Source organism: Chelmon rostratus, chromosome 3, assembly GCF_017976325.1.
Source record: "Chelmon rostratus isolate fCheRos1 chromosome 3, fCheRos1.pri, whole genome shotgun sequence".
In the NCBI taxonomy this organism is placed as follows: domain Eukaryota; kingdom Metazoa; phylum Chordata; class Actinopteri; order Chaetodontiformes; family Chaetodontidae; genus Chelmon; species Chelmon rostratus.
The window spans coordinates 28,820,470-28,835,172 of record NC_055660.1 but is presented as its reverse complement, the minus strand read 5'-3'; the positions used below and the strand labels follow the sequence as shown (position 1 = coordinate 28,835,172).

At 43.2% G+C, this 14,703-nt stretch overlaps 1 protein-coding gene across 3 annotated transcripts in view; it reads right to left on the bottom strand.

Annotated features, from left to right (window-relative positions):
• Positions 1-797: 797 nt before the first annotated feature.
• zdhhc5a (zinc finger DHHC-type palmitoyltransferase 5a) overlaps positions 798-14,703 on the bottom strand; it is a 28,349-nt gene continuing 14,443 nt past the window's right edge. For all 3 annotated transcript variants that reach the window (XM_041966764.1, XM_041966763.1, XM_041966765.1), the window contains 10 exons: positions 13,596-13,717; positions 12,237-12,394; positions 11,357-11,529; positions 10,688-10,790; positions 10,353-10,444; positions 9,718-9,844; positions 8,227-8,335; positions 7,990-8,099; positions 4,758-5,884; positions 798-2,355 (listed from right to left, as the gene is read on the bottom strand). In XM_041966764.1, the coding sequence (XP_041822698.1) occupies positions 2,121-2,355; positions 4,758-5,884; positions 7,990-8,099; positions 8,227-8,335; positions 9,718-9,844; positions 10,353-10,444; positions 10,688-10,790; positions 11,357-11,529; positions 12,237-12,394; positions 13,596-13,717 (2,356 nt within the window). In that variant the 3' untranslated portion in view covers positions 798-2,120. The remainder of the gene's footprint in view (positions 2,356-4,757; positions 5,885-7,989; positions 8,100-8,226; positions 8,336-9,717; positions 9,845-10,352; positions 10,445-10,687; positions 10,791-11,356; positions 11,530-12,236; positions 12,395-13,595; positions 13,718-14,703) is intronic.

Here is a 14,703-nt window from a genome sequence, read left to right as displayed (position 1 = left end):
ACTCGGCTGTTCAAATATTATAATTTTATTTTTTTTATTACTATTCCTCATAAATTGATTTTAGAAAATTGACTTTATTCTCACATTACATTATTTTCCTATATATTACGAAATCTCTTCTCTTTTCTTTAAGAGTGGCCCTAATAATCTAGTTTATTTTACTCAAGTTTTCTGGCTAACGACTAACTGAAGTCATTTACTGAAGATGCAATCTGACTGTAAGACCATCTTATAAATATGGGATCTGGTTTGACACATCCCAGTCCTGGTTCTTCAGATGTGATCTTAGAAAAAAGGACATTTAGGACATTGCAACTCAGATTCTGTTCAGAGATCTGTGCGACTGTGGAGCTTCAAGCAAAACCAATCAGAAGGGCTCTTTTCATCATGATTCTGAAGCTGACAACACAACCCCTCCTTTGAGTCAATATTAAAAACTCTTCATTTATCAATAGCTATATTTCCATATAAATTCATATAAAACAATTTCAAATTAAATAGGTGACATTAAAAAAACACTTGAATTTTCAAGGCAATTGCTCAAGGAATTCATTTTCTAGAAAAATCTGCCTTGTCTTAAGGACCCCATTAACAACAAAAGGCCAAAATATTATTTCCTTGTTCACTTTAGTTTCCTCACTTCCTGTTTGTTCAAACAGACGACATGGTCTACAGCCAAACACAGTGGCCTATAGTGGCTAGTAGTAATAGTAGTGCATGCTGCAGTCCAGTATGAATGCCACTTTTTAAAAAAAGAAACCCACATTTAAAATCACATCATCCTGTACAAACATGGAATCATATTCACATCTAGGAAGAAATCAACAAATGAATCAAAGAAACAGGGAATCAGCATTTGTTTTGTTTTGTTGTTGTTTTTTTTTTCAATGTCACATTTTTCATCCCTTCGTCAAAAGGCAAGTCAATTCACGTAGCAACGTGGTTCAGAAAGTTCATGTGTGACATTCCTTCCAGCCACTGGTAGATTGTCACAAGTCCATAATAGATCCTGCTAACTGCTTGATTGCTGACCTCCTTTCAGGTCGTGTTGTGCATTTCCAGGACCGACTGGAAGGCTGCGACTGAGACGACAGTGACAACAGGTTACAGGGATTCTGCCTGGGCTGCAATACTGACTCCATGCAACACAAACACCATTTACGTATATTCTTGGTCCAATGCAATCACAACACCCTCCGTTTGGTGGAGGCTTTTATAAAAAGAAGGGTTTAACTGACAACTATAGCCATAACTTGCATTAAGAACTTGCTATGACTTAATCTGATATGACTTGTTTCGACTGGTCACATGTTTAGTTAGCACTAAACTGGTCGTCTATAAGAGGCCTTCATCTTTAAATGGATCCTACTTAGGTTTTGCACCGAGTGTGCATGAATGCATTCATTATTACTATCATCATCATCATCGTGGGGTTTTGTGTTCAGTTATGTTCTGAATGTGAGTGTGAAAATGGTGAAATGTTAAAATCTTCAACTTTTCCACCAAAGTCACTGATATGACCCTTCATAAACCTACAGTCGTCAAACCCTCGTCCAGAGCATACTGGTGGCTCCAGCTGGGACCAGGCTCTTCACCCTGGCAGTGGTAATGCCTTGCGCTGCTATACTTATATATATATATATACTGTAACACCCAGACCCGACCATGCTAGTGCTTCATGCTACCAACTGAGCTATTGTGAGGCTAAAACCCACAAAAAAGAGCCACATCATGGTTCCTGTTTGGTCCTGTGAGATCCAAAAAAGAAAAAAAAAAGTCTTTTATAGCCCAGTGTCAACAGGTCCTGGCTTACATCAGTCCAGGTCTTACTGTCATTTTTACAGCACAGTCACAAAGGTGGATGTCTGGAGGCAGGACAGGACAGTCCAGGACAGTTTAGCTCCTCAGTCAATCAGCAAGTGATGAGTGAGATCTGGACTAAATATTTCAACTCATCCTCAGAGGTCCACAGTAGGTCCACGGTAGGTCCACAGTAGGTCCACAGTAGGTCAGTGGTTTCTTGTGTTATGAAAAACCCCACTCGCTCCCTCAGAGGCAGACAGAGACAGCTGTATCTCCTCTTCGTCACATTAGTCCTCGAGCTAGAGGCTGGCTGCCACTCAGACAGAAATCTCATAGGTGGTGCCCCCGACGCCTGTCACCTTCTTCACCCCGCCACCCTGGTGCTTATGGGCGGGGCTCTGCATCAATGCCGAGCTGGGATAGGCCACTCCGGGCCGGGCAGACACGCTGACGGGGTGAGAGGGAGAGGAAGGGGCAGAGCAGGAGGGGGTGGAGGAGAAGTGCTGGTCCCCAGTGGTCCGACTCAGAGGCTTCATCTGGATCAGCTCATCCCTGAGTTTAGTAAGAGACAAGGACAGAAAAGAAATCAGTGTGACAGTTCAGGACAGGAAGTCCGAAGTTGATCTGAAGAAGAGATGGAGGCCTCAGTGTTTTTTACCCCGTCATTTCAAAAAAGCTGACTCACTCCCACAACACACGACACAAACTACATTTAAGGTGCATCTGAGGTGCCTTTTAGTTCAGGCCCAGTTTGTTCATTACTCTTTTTACAAACAAACCAAGAGGAGTAAACATGAAGTCATACAGACTGACTGGACCCACGTGGTGGTGTCAAGCTGCAGGTCATTCTGCACTCAAATGCCTCTTCTGTGTATATCGATATTTTCTGGTGTCACAAAGAGCTCGGTATAAAATGATTTTAGATGATATGAAAAGTGACAAACAGGTAGCAGGGTTTCTGCAGGGTTCCTTTTCAAACCACTTTAAATACAATTTAAGACCCGGTTCACCATTATACCATTTCAAAGTATGAGCCCTAACAAACGCGACACACACACACAGGGCAAGAAGAAGTCTACAACAAGTGTTTACAAGCGGTGATACTTGCTAAAGGGTACGTGATGTTATGTATGTAAGAACTGATCACACAGGGAGCCCAAACCGATGCTTCTGGCTTTTTTTGTTATTTTGAAAAGGAAAAAGACGGAAATAAACAAGTAATCCTGTTTACTCATTCAGTTACTCACATTAGCAAACATTTTGACCAAGGGTACCCAAACTTATGCCACTGTGTATATATGCGTGTTTGATGGTGAATTACATGTGTCTCGCTCAAATGTTGCAGTTCCAAATGGGGTTATGTTTCTTTGTACTGCAGTAGTGGTCATGCAATGCTGAAGCTTGTTGGTGAAGAAGCTTTTATCTCAGTATGGAGGTTAACACATTCATATTGGACTAATGGTCGATTAGAAATGTTTGCTATGATCATTAACAGATTTTTCACTGCTTAAGCTGAGATCTCTGACACAAGAAGCAATCACACTGTAAACAGTCACAATGAAGAAACACGATCAGACATTCCTGTGAAGCACAGCAGCAAAACTAAATCCATGCAGTTGAGGAATAACTGCAGAAAACAGTGAGCAGGATGGAAAAGCAACAGCGATGTTGGACGGGACAGAAACACACATTAACATGTCAGAGGGTGAAATAGTTTGTCTGCTGTCATGCAAAAGTTTGACTGTGCCTCTGCGAAACTGAAACGAGAAGAGCTGATCCGACACAAGACCACGGTGCAAAAATGTTGAATCTGTTACTGTTGTTCATTCCTGGGGAGAAACACTCACAGTTCCATGTATTTGTACTCAGTCACAATGAAAAGTCTCTCTAATATCATCATCTCGGATATGTGTAATAGTCAGATATACAACCCTGATTCCAAAAAAGTACAGGCACACTGTGTAGAAACTGAATAAAAAGAGAATGAAATCATCAGCAAACAAGCTGTTAACTAACAACAGTATTACAAAGTGTTCCTGAGTCCACTTAGTAACATCCATTATCCAATTATGTGTTCACAAAGAACACATCACTGTGAATCATGATACTATCAGCTGTTACCAATCTACCCGTTCAGAATAAGATTATACTTACAAAATCAATATAAAACATTAAATACACTGTCTCTGCACTGTTTCCTCTTTATTATATGACAAAAATAATTAGAAAATTATCATTATTTTCTTTTATTTATGTTTTACACAGCATCCTGATGTTTTTGGAATTGGGGTTGTTAGTGCCTCTTTATACAAATGTTTGAGGCAATGAGAAATTGTGGATATCAGTTCACATCTTGAATGTTTTCATTCACATTACTATCAGTTCTACTGCTGCTACCGTTTTACACACCCTGAATTTTAAGTTTTGTGCATCATAAATTGTTACTACTAAAGTAAACTGCCTGTTGAACATGTTAATGACATGAACTCCTCCCTGTGTCTATTCTTTCTGTTACTCTGCTGTATCATGTTGAAAGGTTACAGTGAACAGAACCCCTGTGGTTTCATTTAACATGATTTTTGTTCCTTTTATATGCGCACACATTTCATGTAGTGCATGTGGATACAGATTGTCTGTGGAAGGCTGGTACTAATGAATGCACTGACCAAACAGAAGGTGGTGGTAATGCAGAGGACGAGAACAAACAGGCAGACCGCAACAACACATACACAGAACAGTGAGAAACCTCACAGACAAATGAAAGACAAGCAAAGGGAAGAGAAGGAGGAACTCACAGGAAATCTGGCAGGAGGAGGAGGAGGAGAGAGGGGAAGAGGAGGAGGAGCAGGAGGAGCAGTCAATCAGGTAGTCAGGTTTTCAGGCGGCGATTCAGGCGTTTTTTCATAGTTAGCAGCAAACCAATTGTCCTGACAAAAGGCGAAACTCATACTCACTTCGGCGCTTGTATTCCTCCTCCTCCCATCCCTCCACCTCCTCCTCCTACCCCCGCTGCATTCGCTCCGGCTGACGCGGAGGCCTTTCGGACCAGTCGGTACTGCATTTCTGCAGCGGCAGCACTCGAGTAAGAGAGCGACTTGCCCAGAGGCGGGGGGTGCGGGGAGCGGGGAGGGTGGGTTGTGGAGGTGGTGGAGGAGCCCAGAGGGGTGTCCGTTGAGCGGGTGCGGTAGGGATAAGCGTGGTGGGGTGGTGCGTGAGGGACAGCGAAGCGAGGAGGGCGGGAGGCAGAGGAAGAGGAGGAAGAGTGGTGGTGATGATGGGAGTGGTGGTGGTGGTGATGGTGGTGGTGGTGGTGGTGGTGTGGGGGAGGCGGGGCTGAAGAGGACGGGGGAGCCGAGGCCTGATTGGCAGGTAGGGGGGGAGCGCCGGGATGGGGCTCGCCCAGCAGACACTCCCTCTCTGGAGGAGGGGGTGGGGAGGAGGACGTGGAAGAGGAGGAGCGATGGAGGAAGGAGGGGTGGTGGTGGTGGGAGGAGCGGTGGTGGTGATGGGGCGAGGACTGAGAGTGCATCTCAGTAACTCTTTGTTGTGATGAGAGGAAGGGGGAACTGTAGCCGCCTGCTGCCGGTGTACAGGGTCTACCGGAGGAAACCTCAGGGGCCGCCGAACCTGACGGCACGCCTTTGTCGAAATCGTCACCACCTGCCAGTAAGCTGTCATATGACAGGCTCCCGTTGCGGGACGGGTGGTGAGACGGGGGTGTCTGATTGGCTAAGCTTTTGAAGCTGGCGGAGGTGGTGGTTGCCTCGGAGACGTGGGCAGCACCTGCTGAGGTGTGCGTGGAGCTGGAAGATCGTGACGGCACTCCTGATAGGACGGTGGGGTCAGAGAAGGAGGGATACGAACGTCCGCCGAGGGAGTAGCCAGGGATGCCCCCTCCTCCCACCTCTCTTCCTCCCTCCCTCCTCTCCCCACCTCCTCCCCCTCCCACTCTGTCAGATGCAGTGTCCCTCCGGTCCAGGCTGGGCTGGGAGCGGAAACCAGGCTGCTGGCTGGCCTGGAGGAGAGATGAGGTGGAGGAGGAGGAGTCCCTGGCACTGCCAACACTCTCCCCTCGACTTAACTGGAGGAGGCAGGAGGAGGAGGAGGAGGAGGAGGAGGAGGAGGACAAAGAGGAGGGAAGGTAGAGGAGAGGAGGCAGAAGGAGGGGGAAAGAAACAAGAAGCTGAGCAAATAAGAGTAGAGAGCTATGTGGGAGTTTAACCATGAATTTGTGCTGCACTGAAACTCCCTCTGGGTTTGACATCCTGACACAACACCTCAACATGCTTCCTGTAGAACTAGTTTCTGTATAGGTCACTACTGACTCTGCTGGGCTTTTTTTTTTTTTTTTTTTTTTTTTTTTTTTTTAAGATATTCCGTATGTTTACTTTGAGAATATCACAACACAATACTAATATGGAGGAATACCAGAAGCCTTAAACATGGAGAAATGAAGACTCTGCACACTTAGGTTCAATGTAAGTATTTCATGAGGTCCAAGCTTTCTGTCACTGGACCTTCATCAAACTGTGTTTGTATCAATAAATAAATCTGAAAAAAGGTTTGTCTCTGTCCCTTTCCATAATGTTGTCAGACACTTATTGTAACAATCTGAGACTGTCAAAAACAAACCTTTAGTGGATGTACATTGACAGTGCATAAATGCTGAGAGGCTTACATCGCAGCAAGTTTCGCAGCTGACGGCTGCAGCGCTCTTCTTCAATACCAAAAAAACTTTCCTCCATTATTCACTTGGACACAAAAACATGGGAAGTCAGTGCAGCTGCCGAGTGGTGCTGCTTTTGTTTTTTCCACAACTGAATATCCATTTTCACAATTGAATGTATGGATTTAGTTACAATTCAAATTCTGAATATACATTGACAATCCTACATATTTACATGCCACCTTGGGCTTGCCACTATGTAATCTGACAGCACGGCTGTATTGAAGTGCACGTCCTCTGTGTACTTATGTGAAAAACCATGTCACTATAAACTAAACCAAAGTCCCTCATCAAACATTTGTACTGATGAAGGTGTAGTGACCTACAGCTCATCTTCATATTCAAACAGGTAAATGTGCAGTCTTCTTTTCTCCACATATTCAATATGTTCAAATTCTCATGGCAACATTTTCCAGCACAGTGCTGTTGTGAGGGTTTAAAGGACACTAAAACATCAGCACAACACAAAACGCAATAGCGTATGAATAAGGTTTGTATATCTGCATTGATAATCAAGTAGTTGTAGGGTAGAGCCAAGGTCATGCAAGTCCTTCATTACAATTAGGACATATGTGAAATAAGAAGAACACTTGTCCAGGCTTACATTTAATAAGGAATTATCAGAATTCACTTCAGTATGTTTATAGGCAGTGATGACAAAAACGATTCGATATTAAAATATATTAATATACTATTAAAATATTTGAGATTAAAACTTGATATACACTTCCTCCATATGTCTCAAAAAGTCCACAACTCAGGAAAAGGGGGAAACAAGTATACCTTCCTATCTGATTAATCACATTTTGACAGTTCAGTAGCTGCCCTCTTTCTGAAGCATCGAGAAAGGTTTATTTTCCACATGAGACCAGCTCAGGTGACAAGAGCTACTGGAGGTAAAAGGGTACATGTAGGCAAAATGAAAAGGAAACTAATGAGAACAACAAACTAAGAGAAATGAAGGAGAATCAACACAAAAGTAATAGAGTGCTGGATTGACAGGTGGGAGGATATGGACCAGACATGGGTACAAATACTGAACCAACTTATCTGTACCAGTCCAGATGTAGTCAGGTACAATAACTTGATTCAAACAAAACAAATTACATTTTCTTTATCAGCCTTATAGTCCTGTTTTCCTCATTCTGTCCCAACAGTAACGCCAAGACAAATGAGGCCAGTCACTGACCACTTTCAATTTATTCAAACAGTATTTCACCCACGTCCAGAGCAAACAGAAAGGGGCAGGAAACAGAGTTATAAGTGAAGATAAGAGAGGGAAAATGCTTTCAGAACAATCACTTACTGATACTGATCAACAGAAAGCCACTGAGAAACCAAACCAAGATGGCCCACAGGAAATCAAAAGGAAGAACAAAAACAAAAATATGAGTGACGTTTGTGTTATTTTCCTTGTATATCACCTGGCTGCATCTCCTGTGTGTTTATGTGTGCATTACCTGGTTGGCATAAGCGTGTGTGAGCGCGGTGTGGTTCTTGCCAGGGCTGTAGGTGGGCCTGTATTTGTACATGGTGGGGGTGGGAGGGGCTTTGTTCAGCAGGCTGCACTCTGCAGGAGGGTGGGAAAAGAAAAGGATGAAAAAAAACACTGTGAAATCAACAAAGAATCACATCAATGTTCATGTGCAGACGGCTGGTGAAAGTCAGAGCTGCAGCAGGTCGTTAGATAGCTTTACCCTCCGTGTTTCCTCTGGTGATTCCAGGGTAGCGGAGCTCTGGTTTAGGAGGAGGAGGAGGCTCGGCGTCACATGACTGGCTCTCCATCATCTCCAGACTGGACTTCGACTGGAGAGAAGAAAGGTGTCAGACAGTGACAAAAAAACAGAACAAATGAGGGAGAAACATAATGAATACAGACTTCAATACTGACTTCCATGCACAAAAATGATTCATGTGATTCATATGTTACGGCCACCAGATCTCAACCCAACTGAACATCCATCAGAGATTTTACAGGGACAGGAGTGAGTATCTTTAAGAACAACGCTCTTCATCCAGTTGAGTTTCAGAGACTTAGAGAATCAAAGAGTACTGGGACTGTTCTGGAGGGCCATGGTGAAACAACCTACTGTTTCTTTCATTTGTAACCCATCTGTTTGGATTAATTGACTGTGCTGATTCACCTGTCAATATGAATATCTCAGGTTTTCCCTTGACTAACTATACTGAAATTGTTCTGACAAAACGAGAGTGAAATAATGAAAACTGAAGACTGGATCAATTTCCTTCTGTTTTCTTGTAACACAGAGCAGAAAAACAATAAAGATAACAAATGGCTGTTACATTAACCATTTTTGTAAGATGCTTTGTAAGGTGTCACTGACATTGTTATTCCAAGCCAGTGACTAACTTACATACTACATGTCTTTATTACACTGTACAGGTCAGTCCCTCTGGGCCTATGTCATTTTGCAGTGAAGTTAATTAACACAAATTCAATCCAAATGTTGCAGTATTAGTAAGAGCTTCTAGTTTTGTCCAGCCACTGCATAATTTCTGCAAAAAAGAAAATAAATCAAAATACCAACTGCCTGTAAATGCTGATTTAACACTGTAAATATGAAAATAATTTCAAATCTGAAGTCCCAGGCCAAACAAAACCAATCATCAACCTCAACAACCCAATTTCCTAGAAGATACATTAGTGCCTGCAGACTTTATTCCACCAAAGCAGAGCTTACTCCCAGGCTGTGAGTATCCCACAGCAATGTCCTCCAAACACAACTTTCCCACAGTTTTGTGAACTTTACAGCATTATCACAAAGATTCAGCAAATTCTTTCACTTTGATGATGATCTTGTCAGTATTTGCTAATGTTAATAATGTTGACTCCTGATATCAGGGCGCAACGAATGAACAAATCATCTGAACTCTGCCTTGTGTTTTTACTGTCTGGGCTGACAGAGGTGGTTGTGTTGTGTTTACTGGTGTGACCTTACAGGATTTCTGTTTTTTGAATTTCAAACAGTTTTTAAACCTCTTGCTGCCATCTGGACCTGCTTATATGCAACTCTCCAGGTGACAGATTTGAATGAGAGGCACACCAACCCTTACATAAAACGTGTTTACCAATAGGCAAAAGCATTCTTTGTTCAACTCATGTTTAAATCAAACATAATAATGATACCACACAGTCTTTATAGCGCTTGAGTAAAGTTTGTTCTTACCCGGTGCAGGTCTCCCTGTATGCCGTTGTCCAGGATCTTTGCAGCTAGTTGGGCCTCTGTGAGCTGTGGCCGCAGAAAAGGAGGCTGCACACACACACTCTGCACACACTTCTTCCTGCCCAGATACCTGCAGAGAGAACAGAGACAGTGAGTGTCCACATCGCGAAGAACAACTGCTACACATGTACAGTGTTTTTAGAAGCTTTGTTTTGAATGCAATGCTGCGCTGAGCGTTGAAGCCTGCTGTGTATGATCAGTGCAGTCAAGACTTGCAAACACTCCCAGCATTCTCAGCTGCTCTCTCAAAATCATGGTCTTTGGATGCTTTGGGTCTATGCATTTTGTGGTCCAGCGTATCCTGAGAAAATTTGACGTGAAATGCTGTGTCTTAGAGGAATGTTGATGGATTACAGGTGGAGACACCCCCACCATCATAGTGGGTATTGCTGGGTCTCTGTAAAAACATTATAAAGAGTCCAGTCTAGACCTGATCTGTATGAAAAGCGCCAAGAGATTAATTATTTTATGATAATTGCTATATAAATAAAACTTGCCTTTGTAAGGTTATGTAAAGCTTATGAACTGCCCACCCAAGACAGAACTAGTTAAACTACAAGAAAAAGTTAAAAATGCACCTGGGTGCCTGTGAGCTGCAGAGGACATGAGAGACATTCTTCAAACAGCCGTTGGTGAATGGGTTAACACCTCCTCTGAACTTCCCTGTTACCTGGAGAAAGAGACACCAACAGAGACACTGAGTTATACAGACAGCACTAAGATGGCCAAGCATTCATTCAAAATGATGACAGGGAGGATGGACACAGTAGAAAAGGTTGTTAAATGTGTCACAAAATGTCAGTAAACAACATCACTGACAATGAAGTCTTGCAAATAAGATGTTCTACTGTACATTTTCAAATATATTTTAGCAGGCATTAATGCTCACGTACTGAAACACTGAGTGTCCTACCTGTTCGTTGGTAGTCCTGCCTCTGGCTACGAGCACTATGTGGAAACCAGTGAGGCCAGCAACAGGGATGAAGAACAGGCCTGCAACACACATTACAGCCAGCCTGAGAGCACAGGGGGTTAAGGAATATCTTAAGAGAACAGAAATGATCATATTTGACAGATAGATGAAGGCACGATAGGGAATACTTAAACAGATTTCATGATGTGCCATTTCATAAATGGACCGCCTGGCCTGGTGGTGGTGGTGGTGGTGGTGTTAAAACATGTAAGACTCACCAAAAATAATTAGAAATCATCATGAAAATCTGCTGCTCTGGACCAACCACAGCAGCCAGACATCTTTGCTACTTTTCCAGTAATTTCAATGCTTTGATGTCTGAACAGTACTTCTTATAAATATTCACCCTTTTAGCACAGAAATATCTCTCAAACAGCTTCTGGACCATCAGGATATGACAATGTGCTGCCAAAAACTGGACTAATACAATGTTAACATGTTAAGGCAATTATCTATTCCTTGGGCCTTTAGAGTTTCATTCCTTGTTTCAGAATGTTGAGTGAAAAACACACCAAGGAGTAAACTACAGTCATCGCTGAGATGGACAACGCTGAAATTAACTTTATCGGTAAGCTAAAATGCTTAGGACAAAGTAGTTGGGAAGGATACGTGACGATGGCGTGCAGGCGGTCGATGTTCTGGCGATGGTAGAGGATAAAGAGCAGGCCGAAGCCAAACACGGCCATGATGTGAGCGGTCAGAGACAGGAGGAAGAGGAAGAAGTAGCGGTAGTTCCTCCTGCCAATGCAGTTGTTCACCCACGGACAGTGGTGGTCAAAGTCCTACATTATGAGGGTTAAAAGACACTGCAGTAAGAAAACTAGTACAGTGAATGGCATTCGTCTGCACTGTTCAACACGAATACAATCATCAGACAGTGATGTATCATTTCTTAGATTGTGGTAGAACGGCTGCAATTTACATTTACATTAAACATCATGTGAAGTGGAATGATAACAAGGATGACTGACAAGGAATTTGCTCTGATGCCTGACTTGCAGCTGTATTCTAGCAGGCTTATTCTTAGCCAGACACATGATCTCCAGACATGGGGATCATGGGTAATGATCCATTTCGATCAAAAACATTAACCCAATGCACGTTGAGTATGCCTGCCATTACAGGAATGAATGCCTTCACGTGAGCTGGGAGACGGCTGGTTGCATTTTAGCTGCAGTGTTTTGTTGATTCAAAGGATGAAGAGATGCTTTCTAACTTCTGTCCAAACTTTCTTGCCACAACAGACCAACAATGACACTCCTGTCTCCACCGGAAACCATCAAACAAGAGCTGTTTTTCAGGGGGCATAATGTTGATGCAATTTAATCAAACGTATCTATCCTGGATTGGCTTTACAAATGTTCACATGTGCCTGCTTTAGGTTACGTGTGCATGGTGCTACTGTATTAGGTAGTTTTGCAAGATAACTTATTAAGAGCCTGTCCTAATTTATCATATGTAAATGATGAATTGGAGAGTGTGAGCACACCTCGACACAGTTGTCACAGACGGAGCAGTGGGAGCACCGTGGTGGCCGGTAGAAGCGGCAGGTTGAACACCACTTCATCCTGACCTGGATCCCTCTGATCTCTACGGTCTTGTAGAGGGGAGCACGGAAATCGTCCTCCTTGTCCTCGTCCTCCTCAGCTGCAGAGATGGGAACAGAACACACACATATGATCACACACTATGGATAACTATGGTTATCATATTTTTTTGTACTATTTATCATTACAATTGTGGCACTAACTTAAAAGTTCTTGCCTATAATATTCATACATACCACTGCAGAATTTCCCTGATTGGTGCAAAATCTGATGATACAAATTCTACAGTTGTACAGTGGAGATTCTTTACCGTGTTTTCTGCTATCTTTTATGAGCTATAGATCAGTCAATTAATCAGGCTGTTAAACAGCCAGTGTAATAGATCAGCTACTGTGGCTGCTGTGAGCTCTTTAGTGTGTTATAGAACTTTTTTGTGCATGTAAACATCTGTAAAGTTTCAAAGCCCAGAGTCCACACCAAAGGCAGTTATTCTGTCCCATAGACATCACTGCTCCTGAGCTGCCTGAAACACCTCGTAGGTAGTCCAACCTTTCTTTCTGTTACTGGTTTATATCACTATGAAACACCGCACCACCTCCAGCTGGGCGACCACCTTCCACCGAGGTGACCGTCCCACCCACCTCGCTGTCTGCTATACAAACTGCAGAAATTCATTTGCTTGGCAACATTGTGTAACTTTAATTAGCAACCAGCAGCTAGCTTGCTCAGACCATACAAAGAGAGATAGAACACTGTAAAGTTAACCTTGGTTGGTGAGGCTGAGGCTAATAGAGATCAGATTCAAGCTAGCAGGGAGCTAAAAACACCAGCAGACCTGACAGGAAACACAGCGAGCGCTGCCTGCTTAGGCCTGTGTGAACTGAACAATCAGAGCAGACTGGGCTGTTCAGGGGGGGGCCTTGGAGGAGGACAGAAGCTAAAACAGAGTGCTTCAGAGCTGAAAATGGTGCTACAGCAACAGGAGGTGTGAGAAAACTAGTAAGCCTGTAAACTTATCCTATTAGACACCTAAATTGAAAGTGTGAACCTGAAAATGAGCAGCATGTGGCCTCTTTCACTTCTGCCTCAACTCCTGATCCCCCAAGAATCTGCCTGTTTGAGTTTTCTGTTTTTGAGGAATGAAAATAATTTGTGTGTGGACAATCAAGAAATGCATATACTTTGAAACAAAGCCAAAAGGCAAGCTAGAAAAAATACTGCAGACAGTATTTAGTGGCCTATTTTGTGACACATGATCAGCACCACACACACATAGTCCATCCAACCATCCATACACTCACCTCTCGGGAAGATGCCGGGGTCCATGAATGTGGCCATGCAGAAGTTAGCCAAAACAAACAAAAAGATGACTCCATTGTAGATGGGCACAGCTACTGAGAAACGCTCCGAAAGCCACGGGCAGCTGAAACATGAACAGAGACAACAGTGCATGACACTCTGAGGAAGACCAAGACCAAGACTCTGTCACATTACAGCTTCAGTAGTGATGAAAGTGAGATTGAGGTCCCCTGGAAAGTAAACTGCAGGGCCACTTGTTGGTCCTTTCACAGACTAATAATTATCATTGTTACTGTACATTAAACACACTGACTTTCTGAGAAATATATTTGGTGATATTACTTTTCAGACTGGTATTTATTTTGTCTGTTACATCCAAAACAGAGAAGTCAAGGCCATTGTTCACCATATATGGATAAGTGAGACTTGGTTTGATTTGACTGTAAATGATTTCACATGAGCTGGGATTTAGACTTGGTTTAAAATCTCTATGAAGCTGCTACCACTACAACATGTCCATAGTCACAGACCTACGAAAGTGCAGAGTAAAGTGAATCACTGGTCCTTTAAAGCATGAGGCTAGCATTTTCTCTATTTTTCCAACAAATTCCATGAAAAGACCAACAACGTGTCAGTCCATCTCTTAATATTCTGACTCCCCTATCCTGTCTGTGGCTCTCATCCCAAATACCTCTGGTTCCCACTGATGATGCAGATCTATGAAAATGGCTCACAAATACACAGTTGCATAACATTTCCTAAAACAGCTTCCCACAATAGTTGTTAACCAGACACGACTCAAACAGGTTGATAAAGTGAATTTGTTGGGCCTAAATGGCGGATGAATGCACATTTGGTGGTGTAGTGAGCCCAGCTGCAGGACAGTGTATGTGGGATCGAGTCAAATAAACTACTGTGTGTTCACGGCAATGAAGGAGGCCAGAGCAACAGTGTGACTCATTGGTGTGTTTTTACACTCGGTGATTGTGATTTTGGGCGGGGGGGGGGGGGGGGGGGGGGGGCAAACTACTAACTACTACTAAACTATCAAACTGGTATGCTGCATTGGTGCATCTTGTTAGTGAGCAAGTTAGTCACCAGAGGTGCTAC